Raw genomic sequence first — 20,241 nt, forward strand, 5'->3', positions numbered from 1 at the left:
ATGTCACATGGACTACTTTGAAGATGTTTTTATTACCTTTCTGGACGTGAACAGTATACCGTACATACATTCTCAATGGAGGGACAGAAAGGGTTTGGAACGACATGAGGGTGAGTCATTAATGACATAATTTTCATTTTTGGGTGAACTATCCCTTTAATAGTTTTGTAGAAACCTTGGCTTGATCATTTTCAAATACAAAAAAAAAAGAAAAAAAAAAAGAAACAAACAAATTCTTGCTAGGGTATAGCTTTACTGTACTTTAACAACTAACTACTTAAATAATGAGTTTGACAAACGCCTTCAACACTGGATAGATTCTCATGCTCAACTTCAACTTCTAAGAAACACTGAAGATTATCACCACTAGAGAGAGCTTTTGGCCAATCTATGTTGGATTCACAATATTTTAGACTGCATTTGATATAGACATTACAAAAGTTTCTCTACTTTATCTCTCTTCCTTCCTCAGTCTGTGCATCTGTGACACATTCAACAAGGATATCTGCTGTACTCTGTCTATTCTGTTATGTACTAACAGGACTGGCCTGACTGAATGCAGGGAGTTGATTAGTATTTTGGATCGAAATGAGCACAATGTGGTCAATTTCCTAAATGAGTGAGATTATTAAATAGAAATCAAAATCAGTACTGGTGACAACATCATGAGTTTGACTGATAGCCCACTTTCATTTGTCACTGTCACAGTAGTATTCTTGTTTGCATATGGTAATCTGGGTTGTACTGGTGTGGTGAATCCAGCACAGAGACAGCTAGCTGGTCTTTTGTTATGTAGGCATGTCTGTAGGGTGTGCCGTGTTTGTTCTGAAAGCACTAATACTGGGAGGAGCTGTTCTCAATGAAGGTCTGTAGGAAGTGTGAAAAGGAGTGTGATTGTACCTTAACGAATTCTGGCTTTATGGTCATGCTGTGTGTGTGTGTGTGTGTGTGTGTGTGTGTGTGTGTGTGTGTGTGTGTGTGTGTGTGTGTGTGTGTGTGTGTGTGTGTGTGTGTGTGTGTGTGTGTGTGTGTCGCAGTAGGTCACTGCAGTATAACTGAGGTCCTGAGCCAACAGCCATATGCTCTGCATCAACAAGTAAAAATAGTAGCACATACAATGACTTGAACATAAGTGTTACTTACAGTGGCTTACCAAAAGGCACATTGACCTTTGAGTTTTAACCCCGCTCACCACATCACCTGACCTCTCTCCAGAATATCCTGAGTATTTGAAATGTTTGTCCATATTCATACAATCAAATGTTTTTTTTTTTTTTTTTATATGTTTTTGTGTGTGTGTGTATGGGGTGTTTTTATATACAGATATATATTGTGAGTATAAGAGTGTGAGAACTCTTGTGAATGTTTTTATATTTTGTATTCTTTTCTATTTTAATATAACTTTAGTAATAACAAATTATACATTATTTACATTAAATAATCTAGTAGATTTTAGTAGATTTAGTAGATTTTAACTAAAACATCTTACAACGGAGGAACATCTTTAGTTTTTCATACAATAATTCACAGTATTGCAATGCTGAGTTGCAAGAACAAGCTGTTGTACAAAAGGTATACAGCAGAAATCAAATGCATACAGTAAAAATGAATAAACAAACAAACATATAAACAAGAATACTTTTTATGTTTTATCCTTTTAAGTACGCAAACAGGGGTGTGTCTTAAAGAATTTCTTAAACAATGGTCTCATGCAGATCAGCTTCAAGGCTTGTTCCACCACACAGGAACGGAAAGAGTGAAGGTTCTGGAAAGTGACTAACTTAAGAATTTAAAAATCTTTTAAGGAATTTTAGAATTTGGTATGATTTTTTTTTTTTTCTTTAATAACACATGAGCAGCATTAACGCCACAAATTCATATGTAAAACCAGTTGATTACATTATGCTGCATGATTTGAGAATAGAAATTGCATCTGTGCCTCACTGGAATCAAGAAAATCCGATGTTGGTGCAAAGTGTTCACATGATAGATGTTAAGTGACCCAGAAATAGTGCAGAATATAAAATATTCTGTAATCATTTTAGAGCATAAGTTACTTTTCTGTTAAAAAAACAATCAAAATCCTAAAACTTTTAATTCATTCAAACTTCTAAAAAAAAATAGACTTTCAAACTTTGGGTTTCACTGTATTTATGCATAAATGTATGCACGCAGTCTATATGTATGATGAGAAGGGCAGACATGCAATGACTTTCTCTCAGAGATGAAAGGACAGATAGGTTAACGAGGACGATTTCTTGCCATAAATGATTCATTCTGCACCGTTCTGGGAACATGTGAGGATAGGGGTAGAAGTAGGTGGTTCGGGGTCTCTCTGGACGGTTTGAGTTATTCTGGGAGATAATTAGTGACTGTATTTTGCCTGCGCTGTCACGACTCGGCGCTGCTCAGCGACGGGTGCAGCGGTACTTCACCTGCGGCGAACAGCACGGCTGTGTCCCCTCCCTTATCCAACAGAGGGAAAATATCCACACACACACACATCCACTTCCGGACACGACGGTGCCAATCCAACCCTCTGTACTGAGTTTTATCATGCAGCATGCGCAGATCTACCACCATTCACAGCGCTAAAGGACTAAACAGCGCGACGCTCGCAAAACTTAATTCAACTTTTATTGCCGGGAGAGATTTGTTCGCCGCTCTCACGGGAGGATTTCACACTCTCTTGCCGGTTTGAATGACAAAGGCGATCCCGTGGGAAAATCACGCGCCTTTATAAAATGGATAAAGGGACGGGACTCCGTCCTGTGATAATGATTATTGCTTTTGGTAAGTTGACTAGTTCTTGATCATGAAACGCCTGTTCTCATTATTTCAATATAACTTGGAGGCTTGCTTTATAAAACGCGCGTACGAAAAGTGTAAGTTTGTATTTGATTAATTTAGACAACAAGAAAAACTTTAGACATAGATTATTGCGTCTTTATTATAAACTCTTAATATTGTTGTTTATTGTATACATTTATGACACATATCAGCTTGTATTTCAGAACGACCTCAAATTCAGTCAAAATCTTAAACGAGAGGTGTTTACAACAATATTCTGTTAATGAGATTGGAATTTTTTTTATTATTTTTTTTATTTTTTAATGCCTTTCCCCTCCCGCAGTAAATCCCGAAACCCAACCTTCAGAGATAAGTTATTGTATGTGTGTGATGTTTAGTGTGATCTCCCGGTCTCAGTAGGCTACATGCCGACCTCCGAAGTTTAGCTTAGTCCTGTGAAGTGATCCAGGGGCTAGTTCGGGTGTAAAATATGTTTACTGCAAGCAGATAGCGCAAACCTGTTTTTCAAGAATCTTGTGCTACCTATGTTAGTGGTTCTTGGGTAGTTTTGCTTTAGGACTCGGTGCGTCAAGTGCCAAAATAGTTTACCCTTCAAAAATGGCCTTCACATCAAACAGTTAAATGTATTAATATAAGGCTACTAATGAACTGTGTAAGTCCAACAGTATGCAAAAAGTATTAATATGAATAGAAAATCTTACCAATTTCATTTAAAAGTGTCTTTTGAATTTCAGTTTTCATGCTCTCAACAGCTAATAATGCACCAAAATGTATTTATTTATTGTTTTCATTCATTCATTTATTTATCAAAATGAGGTTTACATTAAAAAACAAACTACATATGATCCCTTTGAAACCTAAATATATAAATGCTTGATTTTTGAGGATGAGGGAATGCCATAACATGTCCGTGTTGGCATTTGCCTAAAACCTTCTGTAGAGTTTGATGGGATGCATGACTTTTGACGTCAACAACAAAAGAGACCTTTTAAAAGAGAATTAAAACCTATTTTAATTTTCCGTCATAACAGTGAAATTGACTTCATTTTATTTATTTTTGTATGTGTGTGTTTTGTGTGTGATGTGCTTCAGCACGTTCCTGGATGTTTCCATTCATTATCATCCATACAATCAGGTCTTATCTGCTCTCACTTACCAACTTTTACTGTGTCATGTTTTAACACTGCAGATATTGTCCTCAGTTGCATGACCCTTACACAGCAGGGTTCTTTTTACCATAGTATTTCAATTTTTACTATGTTTGTCTTCTGTTCCTTGAATTAAGTCTTCCACCTTATGAGAACAGCATTTCCCTCATGAAGAGGCAAGTTGTTACATGTCACCTTCTCTCAGTTTTGGTTTCTGTCCCTCTGCCGTTCTCTTCAGCTTCTTTCCCCCAGTGTAATGTTCCAGCTCATTTTTTGTCTTGTATGTGTTAGTGATTTTTCTCTCTTCAGCTGCCATGCTGATATAATTTGTCTCAGAGCACTTAATTCCCAACCTAATAAGATGTTAATATTCACTTTTAGATGATGGTGTGTTTTCATTTCGGTGCTTTGAACTCATTCATGACCTAATATGGTTATTTACAATTAACATTTCCATAAATAGACACATTTCTTTAAGGTCATCTTTGTGCTAGCCCACCTCAAAAAACAAAAAAAAAAAAAAAAAAACAAGAACAAAAACCTTTTAACAGATAAACACATTTAGTGTTTACAGTCTTTCTTTAGGTAACAAAAAATATTGATGACTCATGTTGACTGATACTGATATTTGACTGATACTGTTACTACATAACAGTATTTTTTCCTAGTTGTCCATTACAGAACTCAAACTCCTGTATTTAATTAGTACATTCTGTGTACCTGAGATATCTTCTCTTCTTCTCTCAGTGTTGGTCTGTGAGGGCCGTGTGGTGAAGGTTCCGGTCCGTCCTCTGGTACGTGTAGAGGGGCAGGCTGTCTCCATTCGCTGTGATGTGTCTGACTACGAGGGACCCCGAGATCAGGAGTTTGAGTGGTCTTTGATCCTTGCCGATGATAAATTGCTCTCGCTCGTCTCCACCTTTGACAGTAATTTCGTGGACCCTTCAGTGAGGGACCGGGTTAACAGTGGTGACATCAGTTATAATAAGCTTGGAGATGCTGCTGTTGAACTCAAATTCAAGAAGGTCAGAGCAACCGACAGTGGCCTGTACCGCTGCAGCACCCCGAGCACTGATACGTTGATCAGCGGGAACTACTACGCCGATGTGGAGCTCAAAGGTGAGTCAAGCCTGCTAAGACTTTGTTTACTTCACTCTTAGGAAAGAAAAAAATTTTTTTTTGCAAAAATTGTACCTTTTGGGTTCAGCATCTTGTCACTGTACCATAAGAGTACATATTACTACCTTAAAGGTACAAATTATTACTTTAAGGTACTAATATGCAGGCTACTCCTACACTCCAACTTCTTAACCCTATAAAGCCCGACATATTAAATCATAAAAAACTCCACAAAGTCTCAGTTTTTTATGGCTCTTATAGTAGGAGAATATGGTGCTCGTACTCAAGGAGGAAGGCATAACTCCTAAATTTTATTTAGAGGCCCAAACTGAGCAAAAGTATCCAGTTTGACGCAGTTGCTGATATTTATACGACCAAAAATAAGATGAAATTGATTGTAATCAGCTTGTAATTTAAATCAATAAGATCTTTATAACAGTATGGCAGAATACTTGCATAAAATGGATATAAATATCAGTTGTCACTTTATATTCACCAATAAAATGTCTTATTAAAATTATATTTAAATGCTAAGTTTTATGATCAAAGTTTTTTTATTTTTATTGTGGGAGGGCAAAATATATTATGCATTGCAATACAGTGATGGTTGAGAGATGAACAAAGACATTTTCTCAAATCTTAATGTATCATATTTGATACTCGCATTTTAACATTATTTTTCTAAAAATATTATTAAGATTATATCTGACTGATCCAGCTTTATTTGTAGATTTTCTGGGTCAGTAAATTAGATAATGTCCATGTCCTGGTGAACTTTTCCTTTTATTTGTAGATTTGTTTTCCCTCTGGGAATTGTTTCAGGCCTTATAGAGGACCATTAAGGAAGCAGTCACCATTAGGAATTTCCCTAAAACTTTAGCCAAAAGAGAGCCTTCTTCACTATGACACCAAGAGGCACAGAGTGTGGGAAAAGTCAAGGGTGAAATGCAAATTGGCTCTTAGCGGCTCTTTTAGCTGATGCTGTGATGTACTAATAACAAAGCAAAACCTCGCAAGTAGAAGTTTTGAGGAAATGAGAGTGATGATAGCCCAAGAGTTTGACGAGAGAAACGTTCTGAAGATAAATGTTCTGTTAGTGGTTCATGTGATGAGTTTAGGAACTTCAGTATCAGAGTTAAAAAGGCTCTTAATTTCTATTGCACTCCTGGAACCTGGAAACTAAGTGTCATTTATGTATTTGCACGTTCAGCTGAAAAAGCTGGAGGATCTGTAAAATGCTAAATACTCTGTCTGCAGTTCTGCATTCACATATAAAAGGAACAATAAATTATATTTGTAATCAGTGTTCAGGTACACACTACTGTTCAAACGTTTGGGGTCAGTAAGATTTCTTGATGTTTTTGATTCTCACCAAGGCTGCATTTATTTGGTCAGAAATACAGCCAGAACAATATAATTGTGAAATATTGTTATAATTTAAAATACTTGAATTTATTTTTTGAACAAATTTATTCATGTGATGTCCAAGCTGAATTGTCTAAGCTTGAAGTCTTCAGTGTCAGATGATCCTTCAGAAATCATTCTAACATGATTATTTGCTGCTCAAGAAACATTTATTATATTTATCAAAAGTTGAAAACTGTTGTGTTGCTTTATATTTTTATCAAAAACATTATGCTTTTTTCCATCCTTTTATCAATAGAAAGTCAAAATAACAGTATTTATTTGATATATATATCATCAGTATAATGTGTCCTTGCTGAATAAAATATATAATTAAAAAAAAAAAAAAAAAAAAAATGAACTTACCCCAAACTTTAGTTTAATATCAGATGTATACAGTATAATTTATTCATCATATCCTATTAATGGTGTATTTGTATTGACTCCAGCTCTCTTTTTAAAGGTTAAATGTGTACTTTTTGTAGCACTTGTGGCAACAAATGAAATTATCTTTTATGTTTTAAGTTATTTTATGTTATTTTATTTTTTTATTTTGAGCGGTTGGACAGTTGTTGAATATAACAATATGATCTGAACCTAGAGTGTGAGAAATCACACCCATATGAAATCTTTCAGCCCCTCTCCTGCCTGCTTTAAAGTGTCATTTGTTATGTCTAGTGATTGGGGACAGTCTTAAGGTGGCTCCAGCCATTCCCAAGTCAGCTGTGTCTGAGGGAGAATCAGTGGAACTCCAATGCAACACAACACGGAGCTTTGCGGAGCACACCTTCCTCTCCGTTATCTGGTCCATAAGGAAAGAGAGCAGCCCGTTGCAGGAAATCTTGACATTTGGGCCGGATAATAAGATCAAAGTAGGAGGCAACTACACTCAGCGTTATACAGATGGTGGACTTCAGTTGGACCTTCGTGGAGGTGGTTTTTATGGATTGGTCCTGAAGAGAGCAAAGCCGTCAGACCAAGGGGAGTATGTGTGTATGGCCCAGGAGTGGGTGAGACAGGGTGAAGAAGGAAGAAACTGGCGCAAGATACTGGAGAAGTCTGAGGAAATGGGAAAGGTTGTTGTTACACCCACAGGTGAGTAACATCTCATTCTCTCCTCAATTCCTTATAATGCAAGTTTGTAGATTGTGACTACAACATGATTATAAGGTTGTGCTTTAAAAAATAGCTGGTATCATGTTGAACTCCTGAGTGGTAGCCTTCTGTTATAATTTGCAGTACTATTATGAGATATGATTGTTCTCCATTTTTGATGACTTGAGACTGTGAAGAAGATGGGACATTTCCAGTAAGATAATATAGAGTGCAACAGTGATGTCCCCTTTTAATTAGTGGCCTTGCCTCTTTTCTCCATCCATTTTTAAATAAATATTATAAGCTGATGAAAAAGAAAAAAGCTTAATAGTTTGAGACTCTAGGGATACATACTCAGTTCCATTATTTGCAACATTTCATGGTAGTATAAGCAAACACCGCTGAAAACTTTTGCCACAATTTCCATTTTTATGGCAATAGCAACTGTTATTGGTTGATATTTCTTCTGGATTATGGGTAATGTAGTTCTCCAGCAGAAATGATGGGTGTTAGACAGTAAAAAAAAAACAAAAAAAAAACCAAACAGAAAGCTTTTTTTAATTATTCTCAACTTGAGCAGTTCCTGTTGTGCCAAGATGTTTACACAACTGCATGGTTCTTAAGTTTACTAAACTCAAAATTGTTTAGCGGTAGTTAAGTACATTTAGATAATTGAACAAACCTAACCAAATGAAATACTAATCACACTTTAAAAAAAAAAAAAAAAAAAAAAAAGCAAACAAAAAACACTAAATAGATGTTTTAGACTTTATTTCTAAAACAAGTTATAATTCCCCATGTTTTGATCAAGCAAAACATTAAATTGATGTGTGGTTTGCTAATGGCCATGCTCAGTAACAATATGAGTTTCAAGCTTTATCTTTATAGCTTTTACATTTCATTAATCCATTCCATGTTAAATATAAAAATATTAATCCTCAAATCAAAAGAAATGACTGCAAAGACTGTAATAGCCATAGTGGCAGTTATACACAAGGTGATTTGTTCTGCCTCAAAAGGTTTTGCAGAACTAAGAATCAGTGATCAAACTGAGCATGCTCAGTAGACTCAGTTCTACCTCCATCAAACCTGACATTATAAGCTCTCACTATTTAAAATTACTCTTTGCTCATACATTACCTCATACAAGGGTCCCACTTTATATTGTGTCCCTAATACCTGTGAACTTCCATAGTAACTAAATGTGTACATAGTATGTAACCACAGTGTAAGTACACATTGGTACTTAGTAACTACAGCTCTAATATTTATGTAACTACACACATGTAACAACCCTCAGGATGGTTTGTGTAAGTACAAATGTGGAACAGGACATTGGTAACAATTTTTTTTTTTTTTTTACTTCACTAAGTACTTATATACTTATATAACTACATTTTGTAACAACATGAATAAGAGTAATTGAAACCATTTAATCTAGGGGGTGGAGATGGGTAGTTTTAGGGGTGGAAATGGGGTCCGGGGGGTGGGGATGGGTAGGTTTAGGGGTGGAAATGGGATCCAGTGGGTGGAGATGGGTAGGTTTAGGATTGGAGATGGGTTCCGGGGGTGGAGATGGGTAGGTTAAGGGGTGGAAATGGGATCCGGGGGGTGGAGTTGGGTAGGTTTAGGGGTGGAAATGGGATCCGGGGGGTGGGAATGGGTAGGTTTAGGGGTGGAAATGGGGTCCGGGGGGTGGGGGGTGGGGATGGGTAGGTTTATGGGTGGAAATGGGATCCAGTGGGTGGAGATGGGTAGGTTTAGGGGTGGAAATGGGATCTGGGGGGTGGGAATGGGTAGGTTTAGGGGTGGAAATGGGGTCCGGGGGGTGGGGATGAGTAGGTTTAGGGGTTGAAATGGGATACAGTGGGTGGAGATGGGTAGGTTTAGGGGTGGAAATGGGATCCAGTGGGTGGAGATGGGTAGGTTTAGGGGTGAAAATTGGATCCAGGGGGTGGAGATGGGTAGGTTTAGGGGTGGAAATTGGATCCAGGGGTTGGAGATGGGTATGTTTAGGGGTGGAATTGGGATCCGGGGGGTGGAGATGGGTAGGTTTATGGGTAGAAATGGGATCCAGGGGGTGGAGATGGGTAGGTTTAGGGGTGGAAATTGGATCCAGGGGTTGGAGATGGGTATGTTTAGGGGTGGAAATGGGATGCATTGGGTGGAGATGGGTAGGTTTAGGGGTGGAAATGGGATCCAGGGGGTGGAGATGGGTAGGTTTAGGGGTGAAGTAGGATCCAGGGGGCAGAGATGGGTAGGTTTAGGGATATGTAAAGTGGGAGGAGTTGGATCTGGAGTTGGAGTTGGTGCAACCACTGTATCACCAGTGTACTAACATGGAAACTCGTCAGGATTTGTCCACTTAATATAAAGTGTAACATTCTGGACACCAACCACAATTTATATGTAAAGCATAACTTACTGGCTGCTGCTGTGTAACTGAGTAATTACTTGATAAATCTAATGTAAAGTGTAACACTTTCTTTACCAAAAAGTGCTATTAGTCCTGTTACACATTTGTGCTTTCATTAACAAAAAGTGTTGTTACCAATGTCCTGTTACACATTTGTACTTACAAATACCATTCAGTAGGTTGTTACATATGTGTAGTTACACAAACATTACAGCTGTAGATACTATGTACCAATGTGTACTTTCACTGTGGTTACTTACTATGTACACATGTAGTTACTATGGAAGTACACAGGTATTAGGGACACTTAATATAAAGTGGGACCCCTAAAAGTTTATATGTTTCCTTTATTTGGTAATCTCGCCTGCACTGATAAAACCTCACTCATTATCAGCCTGGTACATTTAAATTATTTTATTTCTCATTAAAACCATTCTTTTCACTCAATATGCATTAGAAAGTCAGTAAACATACTTTAGGTTTGCCATCTGAGCCTGAGGTGAGCATGGTTGTCTAGGATACAGAAACCATTTCTTTAACTCTTTTTAATTCATGCTGGGATTTGTAAGAGAAATTATTGCCTGTAGACACCAGACAGGAGACAATGCTGCTTTCTAAGTCCCTGTTATTATGAAGCATTACGAACAATGATAGCAGATTCTAAAGGGATTTCTAGACTGTAGCTGTGACCTTTTTAAATTATTTTATTAAAAGTACTCCTGCCTGTCCAAGTTCTTTCATATGGTTCTCACTTCAGTAAATGTGTTCATTTTATCTCAGCTTGACTTGAAGTTGTGAAGAGGCCCTGAAGGATTACAAATATTGACAATGACTGATTCTCTTCAAAGTCGGAATGTCTAAGGATGCTCAATGTATAGCTACAAAAGGACAAAAAGTACCATAGAAGTATCATAAAAAGCAGTCTTCTGAGTTCATATGATATATGATAAATGTGAACGTTTTGTTCTCTATCTGTCATTCTAATCTGATTTATTTCACCCCGTCCTCCCATTTGCTGTCAAGATAACATGTGGATGGCCACAATCCTTCTGGTGTGCAGATCACACAATCTTAAATTTTGCTAGATATAGATTACTGACAACACAACATGCATGGAAAATTGAGAAATAAGTTTGCATGACAGTTGCTGGCATAGGTATGCACTTGTTTTGGTTTCTATCGCATACTCTCAAGACCAGAAATTCCTTTAGGGAATAGAAAGTCCCAAACACTTCCAGACGTGCAAACATACTTTCTCTCACAGAGTACACTACCCTGTCCTTCCTTACTTCATCTTTAAACTATGTAATATTACTAGATGCCTGCTGTCAAAACTTTTAAGTTTTAACAGCGGTATGTTTGTGGGTAATTGAGTCAGTTTCGTTTGCCGTTGGGTTTGATGTTATCTCTGACTCTCTTACCGGCCTCCAGACTGCAATGCTGCAATGTGTGAGGGATGTTTGAAGTTTACCAAGCAAACAGAGTCACTGGCTGCCCTATCTAAGTGCACTACGTTTCACCCTTCATAAATGGAAAGCAGATCTAGTGTTTTAGTAAGTTATATCTGATAATACGAAAACAAGTTTAATGACTTTATTTAAAGACTCCTCCATATATCACTTATCTCCATGGCACTTATGAATCTGTTTTCTTTTGTTCAGTCCGGTGTAGGAGTGAATTAACTCTGTGTCTGTGCATAGTTCACTCTGGTTTCAGCAGAGGTGGGTAATCTCTAACCTGTTGTTTGTCTATAAATGATTGACCCAGCTATTTTCCTGGTGTATTTGACAGTTACAGTAGCTCAACTCATGTAAGGGAAAGAAGACTCAGTTTCTCAGGCTTTACAGTTTCATATGATCGCAGGAGAAAAAGACATTTCTGGTTTTACATATGAAAAGTAGGGCTGGGCAATATAGGTAGCTGACAAACTGTTTGTTTTCTAGCATTTTAAATGGACTTGTGTTGTGACGCATTTTTCAAGCTAGTATACAAGCTAGAGCAGATATAAATTAAGTACCATTGAAGTAAGTATGTTTGTTTGTGCTTGTGGATTAGTTAAATGCTTGCAGAAGAGGTGTGTCTTCAGCTTAAGAAAGTTATACGTTGTATCTGCTTTTGTACAGAAAAGTAAACTTTTAAATTTAATAAGCATAATTTGCTATTGACCTTTCTTTTAGTTATGTGGAGGTGTCACACCCTAGAAAATAATGTTTTTAATTATTTTTTTTTTTTCTAAGTTTCAAAATATATTTTAACTTCTCCGGTCTCCAGTCCTGATTAACAATATTTTGAGGGATTCCAGCCGTTTGTTCAATTAATGAACAACGAATCAAACGGTAATTTTAAAGCAAGTCACTTCACATCAGTCAAGACTCACTGATAATTTATTATTAATAATGAGTCATTGCTGAAAACATACAACCCAGTCTCACGGGTAAACATAACTATTTTCACAGGTGGCATTTTCATATGAGTTACTGATGTGAATAGTATGAAACATACGAATGAGATCGCACTAATTCATTTAAATTTGCCAGTTCCCTAAAACATAAAATAGTTATGAACAGCAATAAGATTGTTGAATCATACCCTAATTTTGCTAACGTTACATTTCATGTACATTCAAGATGTCAGTCTCACCACAGGACAACTAACACATTTTACTTATAGACATTAAGACATTATAGTGATGTAAAATGTCTTATTCCGTGATGTAATGTTTTGTATGAATGGACTGTAACTGGGGAAAGAACACATCTGAGAGGGTTACTTTGGCTTTGTTATAAGAGAATGTCCTTCTTTAAAGTGCCAGTAGCAAAGTCCTACTTTCCAGCTCCTCACTTGAGGCCTCATTTCTGAGGCATTCCTCTGTCTCTCATTCTGATGGCTCATTGTGAAACATTACAACTGTTAATCTAAGAGTCCTGCCTCTCTTCAGTTGCAGAGCACCAGCACAATCCTTTTGTTTTGTTTTTTGTTTTTTTCCTCCCATGTTTGCCGCTGGTGATAGAATCATGTCAGGGATTTCTGTGCAACATGCTGCTTTATTTTTGAAGTCTTCTCCCTCAACATTAAATGTTAATCAGTGTTTTGCATATTCTAACTGCACTGTGAATTAAGCTTGGGGAATCTCCATGTAGCAGGATATTCAAAGCTATGCTACATAATGCTACTAAATGCAATGTGCACAAGGCTTAGACCTCTTTGTAAAAGCTTTTTACCCCCTTTTATATTCCAGTTGTCTGTGTAAAATGTTTCTGTATGTGTTTGAGGTCACAGCAGTGCTAGAGGAAGTGCATGCATGTTATATAGTCAGTTTAGATATGGAGTAGAGGAACTGGTTAAGCATCTGCAATGACTAATTTAATCACTGCAGGTTCTTTGTCATTAGGATTACAGTACATACAATAGAGGACTAAAACATTGTTTTCTTACCATTCAAGCAGGTGTCTTTTCTCAAAGTACACAACAGCTGGGTACAATGTGTGACTGCATTGGCAGTGAGTGAGCTGGCCTGGTGTCAAATACACAAAGCCAGTCCTGTGTGTGTGAGTTTACCATAGCCTGAACAATGACAGCTGAAAACTGAGAGAATGTGCACCCTTGCCCTTCCCTTCCTACCCACAGACAGAGAGATAGAGACAAACTACAAAACTAGGTTGGCTACCATATCTCTGCACACACTACGACTGGGTGATATACCTGAAACAACTGTATCTCAGTGTTTTTCATTCTTTTGAATTTTTTTTTTTTTTTTTTTTTGCATTTGAAATGGCTTTGAAGGCGTCATTATTTTTAATCAGAGAAGGCAGTCAAAATTTGGAGCCAAGATTCTGAAAATTTCATGCAAGAAGTAAAACACATTAAACAAGATATAAAACACAATTTAGTTAAAAATAAACGCATGCTTTTCCAAACTATTTATTTTCATTCAATTAATTATATTTAATCATTATCACTTAGATGTATGCACAAATATAACAATCCATAGTAAATAACATCAATTACATACTTACACTACTGTTCAAAAGTTTTTGTGTGTGTTTTGAATAATTATTATATGCTCACCAACGCTGTATTTACTTGTAAAAATACAGTAAAAAAAACAGTGATATTGTTTTCTTTTAATATATTTTAAAATGCAATTTCTTCCTTTGATGGCAAAGCTTAATTTTCAGCAGCCATTACTCCAGTCTTCAGTGTCACATGATCCTTCAGAAAAGAAACAGACTTTTTTTTATATCATTGTCAATGTTGGAAACAGTTGTGCTGGATTTTTATGGAAACCATGATACATTTTATTATTCTTTGGTAAATAGAACGACATTCATTTAAAATATATAAATATATTGTCTTTTATGTCACTTTTGATTAGTTTAATGCATCCTAATAATGCAATGTGGGGGCATCAGTGATGACTCTAAGTGATAGAATAGAATCAGTATTAAATTACTTTAACATACCAACTCAAATTTTGGCACTGAAGTTTAAATCAGAGACTCAGGTTTGTGAAATAAGTCTAATATGATGGTGATTTTTTAAAATCCTATTTCAATATATCTCAACACAGAATGCAGGAACTATTATAATTAAGTCATTTCTGAGTTGATTTCCCCATAGAGTGTAAATGCTGTGATTATGTGGTGTTATTAAAACATTGTTTTGAATGTTGAAAAATGGTATGGGTTTGAGGTGGGATTATCTGTTTGGCTGACCAATGGGGTGGGAAATGCATTTGAAAGCTCATGAAAAGATGAGCTTTCAAATACATACGTTGCTTATGTCTTGCAAATGTTACAGTATGTGTGACAGATTGTTTTTATGTTCCTGTCTTCTCTCACAGAGTTGCAATTCAAGGTTAACCTTACAGCCTCTCTGAATCCTCAGTCCACTAGCGAGCCCACTGAACTGCGCTGTGAAGTGGTCGACCTCCTCCACCTCCAAGATGGCCGCCTGGGCGTGACCTGGTCTTACTCTGCAAACACACCTGGAGAAGTATCTCAGAAGAAAATCACTATAGCCTCTGTGAATGAGCAAGGAGCTCTGATTGCAAGCAGTGAGTACCAGCAGAGGCTGGACAGTGGGGACATAGCAGTGACCAGGAGAGAGTCTAACATCTTCGTTCTGCGAATGCTTCAGACTCGAGATGCGGACATGGGCTCTTATTCCTGTGGAGTAACAGCATGGAAGCCCACTCAGAAAAGTGGATGGGAAAAAGCAAAGGAGGTCCAGTCAGCGCCTGTCACTGTTCAGTGGACACCAAAGAGTAAGCACTAAATTTTGGGCCTTTTTTTTCTTCTGAAGCTTCCCTTTAGGTCTGTTAGGTATAATTTGGTAAATTTGGCCGTGAAACACTTTCAAAATGTGGCTGAAGTTTTTAGCCAGAAGCATACTTTAAGCAAGTAAGCAAACCTGACTGCTTGGCCAACACATTTTGAAGCGTTTGGCCCTATTAAGAGTATGTTCTTGTTCTGCATTACTGCTCTTTATGGTTATACAGCTCTGTACTTAGGGAGGAGATAGTTACTTTAAATGCCTGTTCCTTCAAATCAGATGTGTTACTTCAGTCAGCAAGAATCATTAGCAAGATTCTCAAACTGTTGCTCCACCTTGACCATAATTGATCTCAAGGAGAAAATTGAACACAGAAGACTGCTAATGCTAATGTCTGCTCATTGCAGCAATGTTAAAAATGCAACTCGTATTTTGGGTTGCATTCAGAAATCAACCACACAGTTTGTGTAGCTAAAATTGTTTGCCCTCTTAAACTTTTGAATAGTATGTTTCAGTCCTTTAACAACAACTTAACTGTCCCCAGACTGTTTTTAGTATTTGCAGTCACTCTTCTGATATTTCATTTTTACCCCATGAGCTAAGTGCTTCCAGCAACTCTGACATTTGTTCCATTAAGTGCGCTGTTTTAAAAAGCATGCATCAAAGCTTGATGTTTGAAAGTCCCCAATGTCTCTCATTTTTCAGCTCTCAATAAGGGATTAGAGTAAAAGGCTTTAATTGTGTTTGTGATGGGGTCTTCTCTGTGAAGGCATATTTAGCTCACAATGGCTGCTCTGTCTTGGTCTGGACACTCTCCATTGCACCCTTGATTTAACTTAGCTGTGTTCTTAAGCAATAACTGATACTGACAAAATGTACATGGTGGCAAGCACCTAGTAAGGAGGTACTGCATCTTTTAAATCTGTTAGTATTCTTTGTTTTCAATTCTGGAAGGGAAATGTAAAATTTGGCACAGTAATTGAGGAGTGTCTAAAGATTCCTGATGGCAATTTTGGTCTTTTTTTTTTTTTTTTTGGTCGCTTTACCAACAGTTTACTACCCTTCAAGTGTTATCAAGAAACGTAATTTACTATGATTGTTTTGATGCTGCTCCTAAAAATGGTCAATTCTTTTACCAAAATGTGATCAGAAGATGTTCAGATGAAGCCTCGTAAATTTTTGAGGGACTTCCAATAAATCAAATAAATCCAAGAAATCTTTTTTCAAAGTTGACAACAGAGCCTCCAAATATGAGGTCTGCAGCAGAGACTGATGTGTGCATGTGAAATAGGAAAAATAACTATAAATACTATAAATATCTAAAATATATATTAAAAGTCACTGAAAATGATATTACATCGTTAAAAAAAGTTATTTGATTGTTCACAAACTGTATTTTGCAATAGTTTAATAAGTATTTGTGATCTTTTTAGTACCAGTTTTGCAAGTATTAGCCCATCGTGTGAGAGAAGCCTCGACTGGTGGATCCACATTTGAGATGAGCTGTCAAGTGACTGGTCAGAACCTGAAGAATCCAGGCTACTCTGTGCTTATTCGCTTTGAGGAGACCTTGGGAGGCAAGTCCCGCAAAGTACTGTCTCTTAGCCAAGACTCAGTCTTGCAGCTAGAGGAGTGGAGCGAGCCGAGCCGCATTGACAGCGTGGTTCTGGAGAAAACCGGACAGCTCGAGTACCGCTTCCGTTTGTATGGGGCCCAGGTCACAGATCGGGGGTTCTACTATTGTGACGTCACGGCCTGGACACGAGATCAGACCCAAGACTGGATCAAAGCCATCAGTGCGGAGTCCAGCAAGATTGAGATCGCTTTTGTACACACAGGTATTATCATGCTAACTACACTAGACTCATAAAACAGTTAGCTTTAGTACTCAAAAGGATGATGCTGAATTGCCTGTAGGTATGTTTACAGATGATGTCATGTTACCCTTTCACACGCTCTAATTCTGTAGTTCCTTCTTTCTGTCTGATTCTGGATGACTAGACCTCTATAGTCTTTCCCTCAGGGCAGATTCCTGCTGCTTACAGAGACACTGTCACTCTCTCTCGTTCATAGGCAGCTTTTTAAAACATCCTAGACCGGCTCCTGATGTGAAAGCTGGTTCCAAAAGCTAAATCAAGGCCAAATTCACATGATAAATCCAAGGTGGCAGACAAAACGCGTGAAATATATGTATAGAATGCTGGAGTGATGATGCATTTTTATAGGCCAGCCCAGAAGTTCACATCACCTTGGTTCCAGTTTTCCATTGGCTTTTGGATTAGTGTGGAACAGAAGCTTTGTGATAAGCAAAAGTTTATGATTCTTAAATGCTTTGTTCATTGTGATAATGTACAGAACTGAGCACAACTTTTATGAATTTTGAAGCTGAAATACTATCATCAAAAAGCTAACTGTAGTCTATAAACGACCTACACCGCGATCTCGTGACTTCAGCATCACTATCACCAAACTTCCCACAACTCCTTTAGTCTTTTTTTAAAAAGTAATTTCCCTGAAAGTTTGAGATAGAATAATTTGCAAAAGCATGATTATAAACACAATAAGGTTGTGGACTAGTGAGTAGATGTTTACCTGTTTGGCAAGATGATGTTTAATGTCTCCAACAACCTCTGTAGTCCCATTTATCCGCCCTTTTCAAGTCAAGCAAAAGCTTTTTTAAAAAAACACAAGAGGGTAGTAATGATGAATTGTGTGTCTTAGAATAAAGCTAGAAAATATACTGAGCTTGTGTTGACCACAGACCTTATTTCAGGCATTTAACCAATGCCCCATTTAAAAACAAATCCAATAACTTGAGGACCAGAAGTGCTAAAAAATTCATTTGTTTCTGAGTTTTTTACTACAGAAGTATGTAATCCCAGCTCTCTACCTCTCATTCGTTGATATGTATTCATGCTTAAGTATCTATAATAATAGTTCAGAATATTTTTAATAGTTTGGCAAGATAATGTTTTGTGTGTTCTACATTTAATTTTGTAATATTTTGTCATTAGCTAAGCAACATGCTAACGGCAAACTTTTGAAATCAATTCAAGAGGCAGATCTCTCTTTTTTAGCACATAGAGTTGTTCACTATGTAGAGTTTTACAAATCAGTCACTTTTGAGTTTAATTTCCATTAGGATGCTGTCTTAAAAGGTTCCTGCCTTAGATAGCGGGGCAGATCAATATGTTTTGGGAGTCTCTCTCTCTCTCTCTCTCTCTCTCTCTCTCTCTCTCTCACTCTATGTTAGTATATGAATTCAAACGAAAGGTTGAAGTATGAAATATGTAGAAATATGAACATCCAGTTAAAGACTCTGAAATCTAGGTTGACTTTTAAAATGGCAAATGTTTGTTTCTTACACAGGTCCAGTATTCAACATATCCATTCATTCAGAAGCAAACAATGTGTTAATTGGGGACACAGTCCAAATGAAGTGTGTCATATCCATCCTGGAAGCTTCTCCTAACACTGGCAAGTACTGTTTGTGTAATGTCTATACAGGTGCATCTCAATAAATTAGAATGTCATAGAAAAGTTCATTTATTTCAGTAATTCAACTCAAATTGTGAAACTCGTGTATTAAATAAATTCAGTGCACAGACTGAAGTAGTTTAAGTCTTTGGTTCTTTTAATTGTGATGATTTTGGCTCACATTTAACAAAAATCCACCAATTCACAATCTCAACAAATTAGAATACTTCATAAGACTAATAAAAATATAAGAAATAATTTTTATTGAATTGTTGGCCTTCTGGAAACTATGCTCATTTACTGTACATGTACTGAATACTTGGTAGGGGCTCCTTTTGCTTTAATTACTGCCTCAATTCGGCGTGGCATGGAGGTGATCAGTTTGTGGCATTGCTGAGGTGGTGTGGAAGCCCAGGTTTCTTTGACAGTGGCCTTCAGCTCATCTGGATTTTTTGGTCTCTTGTTTCTCATTTTCCTCTTGACAATACCCCATAGATTCTCTCTGGGGTTAAGATCTGGTGAGTTTGCTGGCCAGTCAAGCACACCAACACCATGGTCATTTAACCAACTTTTGGTGATTTTGGCAGTGTGGGCAGGTGCCAAATCCTGCTGGAAAATGAAATCAGCATCTTCAAAAAGCTGGTCATCAGAAGGAAGCATGAAGTGCTCCAAAATTTATTGATAAACGGGTGCAGTGACTTTGGTTTTTCAAAAAACACAATGGACCAACACCAGCAGATGACATTGCACCCCAAATCTCCCAGTTCATTTTATGTCACATAAACCTTTGATGTATAAAAGGAACAGAATCTCAGAAGTAACCAAGTGCTTTCTTAGGTATTTTAATTATTTAAAGGTTTTTTGTAAAACACTTTAGCTTCTCACCAGTTATTTTAGTGTCCATTCATTCCTGTTCGTGTTTTGCCTTAATCCACTCTGACCTTGTAAGCTCTCTGGATGGCATGTTTTAATATCAATATCAATATCAATATCAATATCAATATCAATATCAGTATAAATATCAATATCAATATCAATATCCATGTTTAACTTAATTAAGGCATCTACATTCAGTTTGTTTATCAGCACTTAATAGCACCCACCTTTCTTTATTAGTCTCCTTTTTTCTTCGGTCACATGCTGTTCTTCATGTTTTGTGGGTGTGTTAAAGTTATTCACAGTCAGAGCCAGTTGGAAATTATCACCTGAGCTTTACCCCCTGAGTCACATCCTGCATTGGAATGACAAAGCGTCTTTTCCATATGTTCCTGTTGCTTGATAGTTACTCATAATGAATGTTTGCACAGTAATGTGAAGTAGGAAATTTAATTGTCTTTATAAAGAGCCTGCTGTGATCGTATCAGTCCGAAATGTTGCACTCTTGTGGTTGAATGTTGGGTAAAACTCAGAATAACATGCACAACATTCCCTCCTCATCAGTCTGTAGCCACAGACAAGCACACACATGCTGTAGTTATAGATACATGTCAGCACAAT

The 20,241-nt window shown here is 37.2% G+C and overlaps 1 protein-coding gene across 1 annotated transcript in view; it reads left to right on the forward strand.

The window, feature by feature from the left end:
- The first annotated feature begins 2,427 nt into the window (after positions 1-2,427).
- LOC109045261 (prostaglandin F2 receptor negative regulator-like) overlaps positions 2,428-20,241 on the forward strand; it is a 25,784-nt gene continuing 7,970 nt past the window's right edge. Inside the window, exons 1-6 of the mRNA XM_019063116.2 lie at positions 2,428-2,793; positions 4,707-5,078; positions 7,161-7,577; positions 14,837-15,259; positions 16,701-17,105; positions 18,637-18,744. Of these exons, the coding sequence (XP_018918661.1) occupies positions 2,745-2,793; positions 4,707-5,078; positions 7,161-7,577; positions 14,837-15,259; positions 16,701-17,105; positions 18,637-18,744 (1,774 nt within the window). The 5' untranslated portion in view covers positions 2,428-2,744. The remainder of the gene's footprint in view (positions 2,794-4,706; positions 5,079-7,160; positions 7,578-14,836; positions 15,260-16,700; positions 17,106-18,636; positions 18,745-20,241) is intronic.

Source organism: Cyprinus carpio, chromosome B9 (genome assembly GCF_018340385.1).
Source record: "Cyprinus carpio isolate SPL01 chromosome B9, ASM1834038v1, whole genome shotgun sequence".
In the NCBI taxonomy this organism is placed as follows: domain Eukaryota; kingdom Metazoa; phylum Chordata; class Actinopteri; order Cypriniformes; family Cyprinidae; genus Cyprinus; species Cyprinus carpio.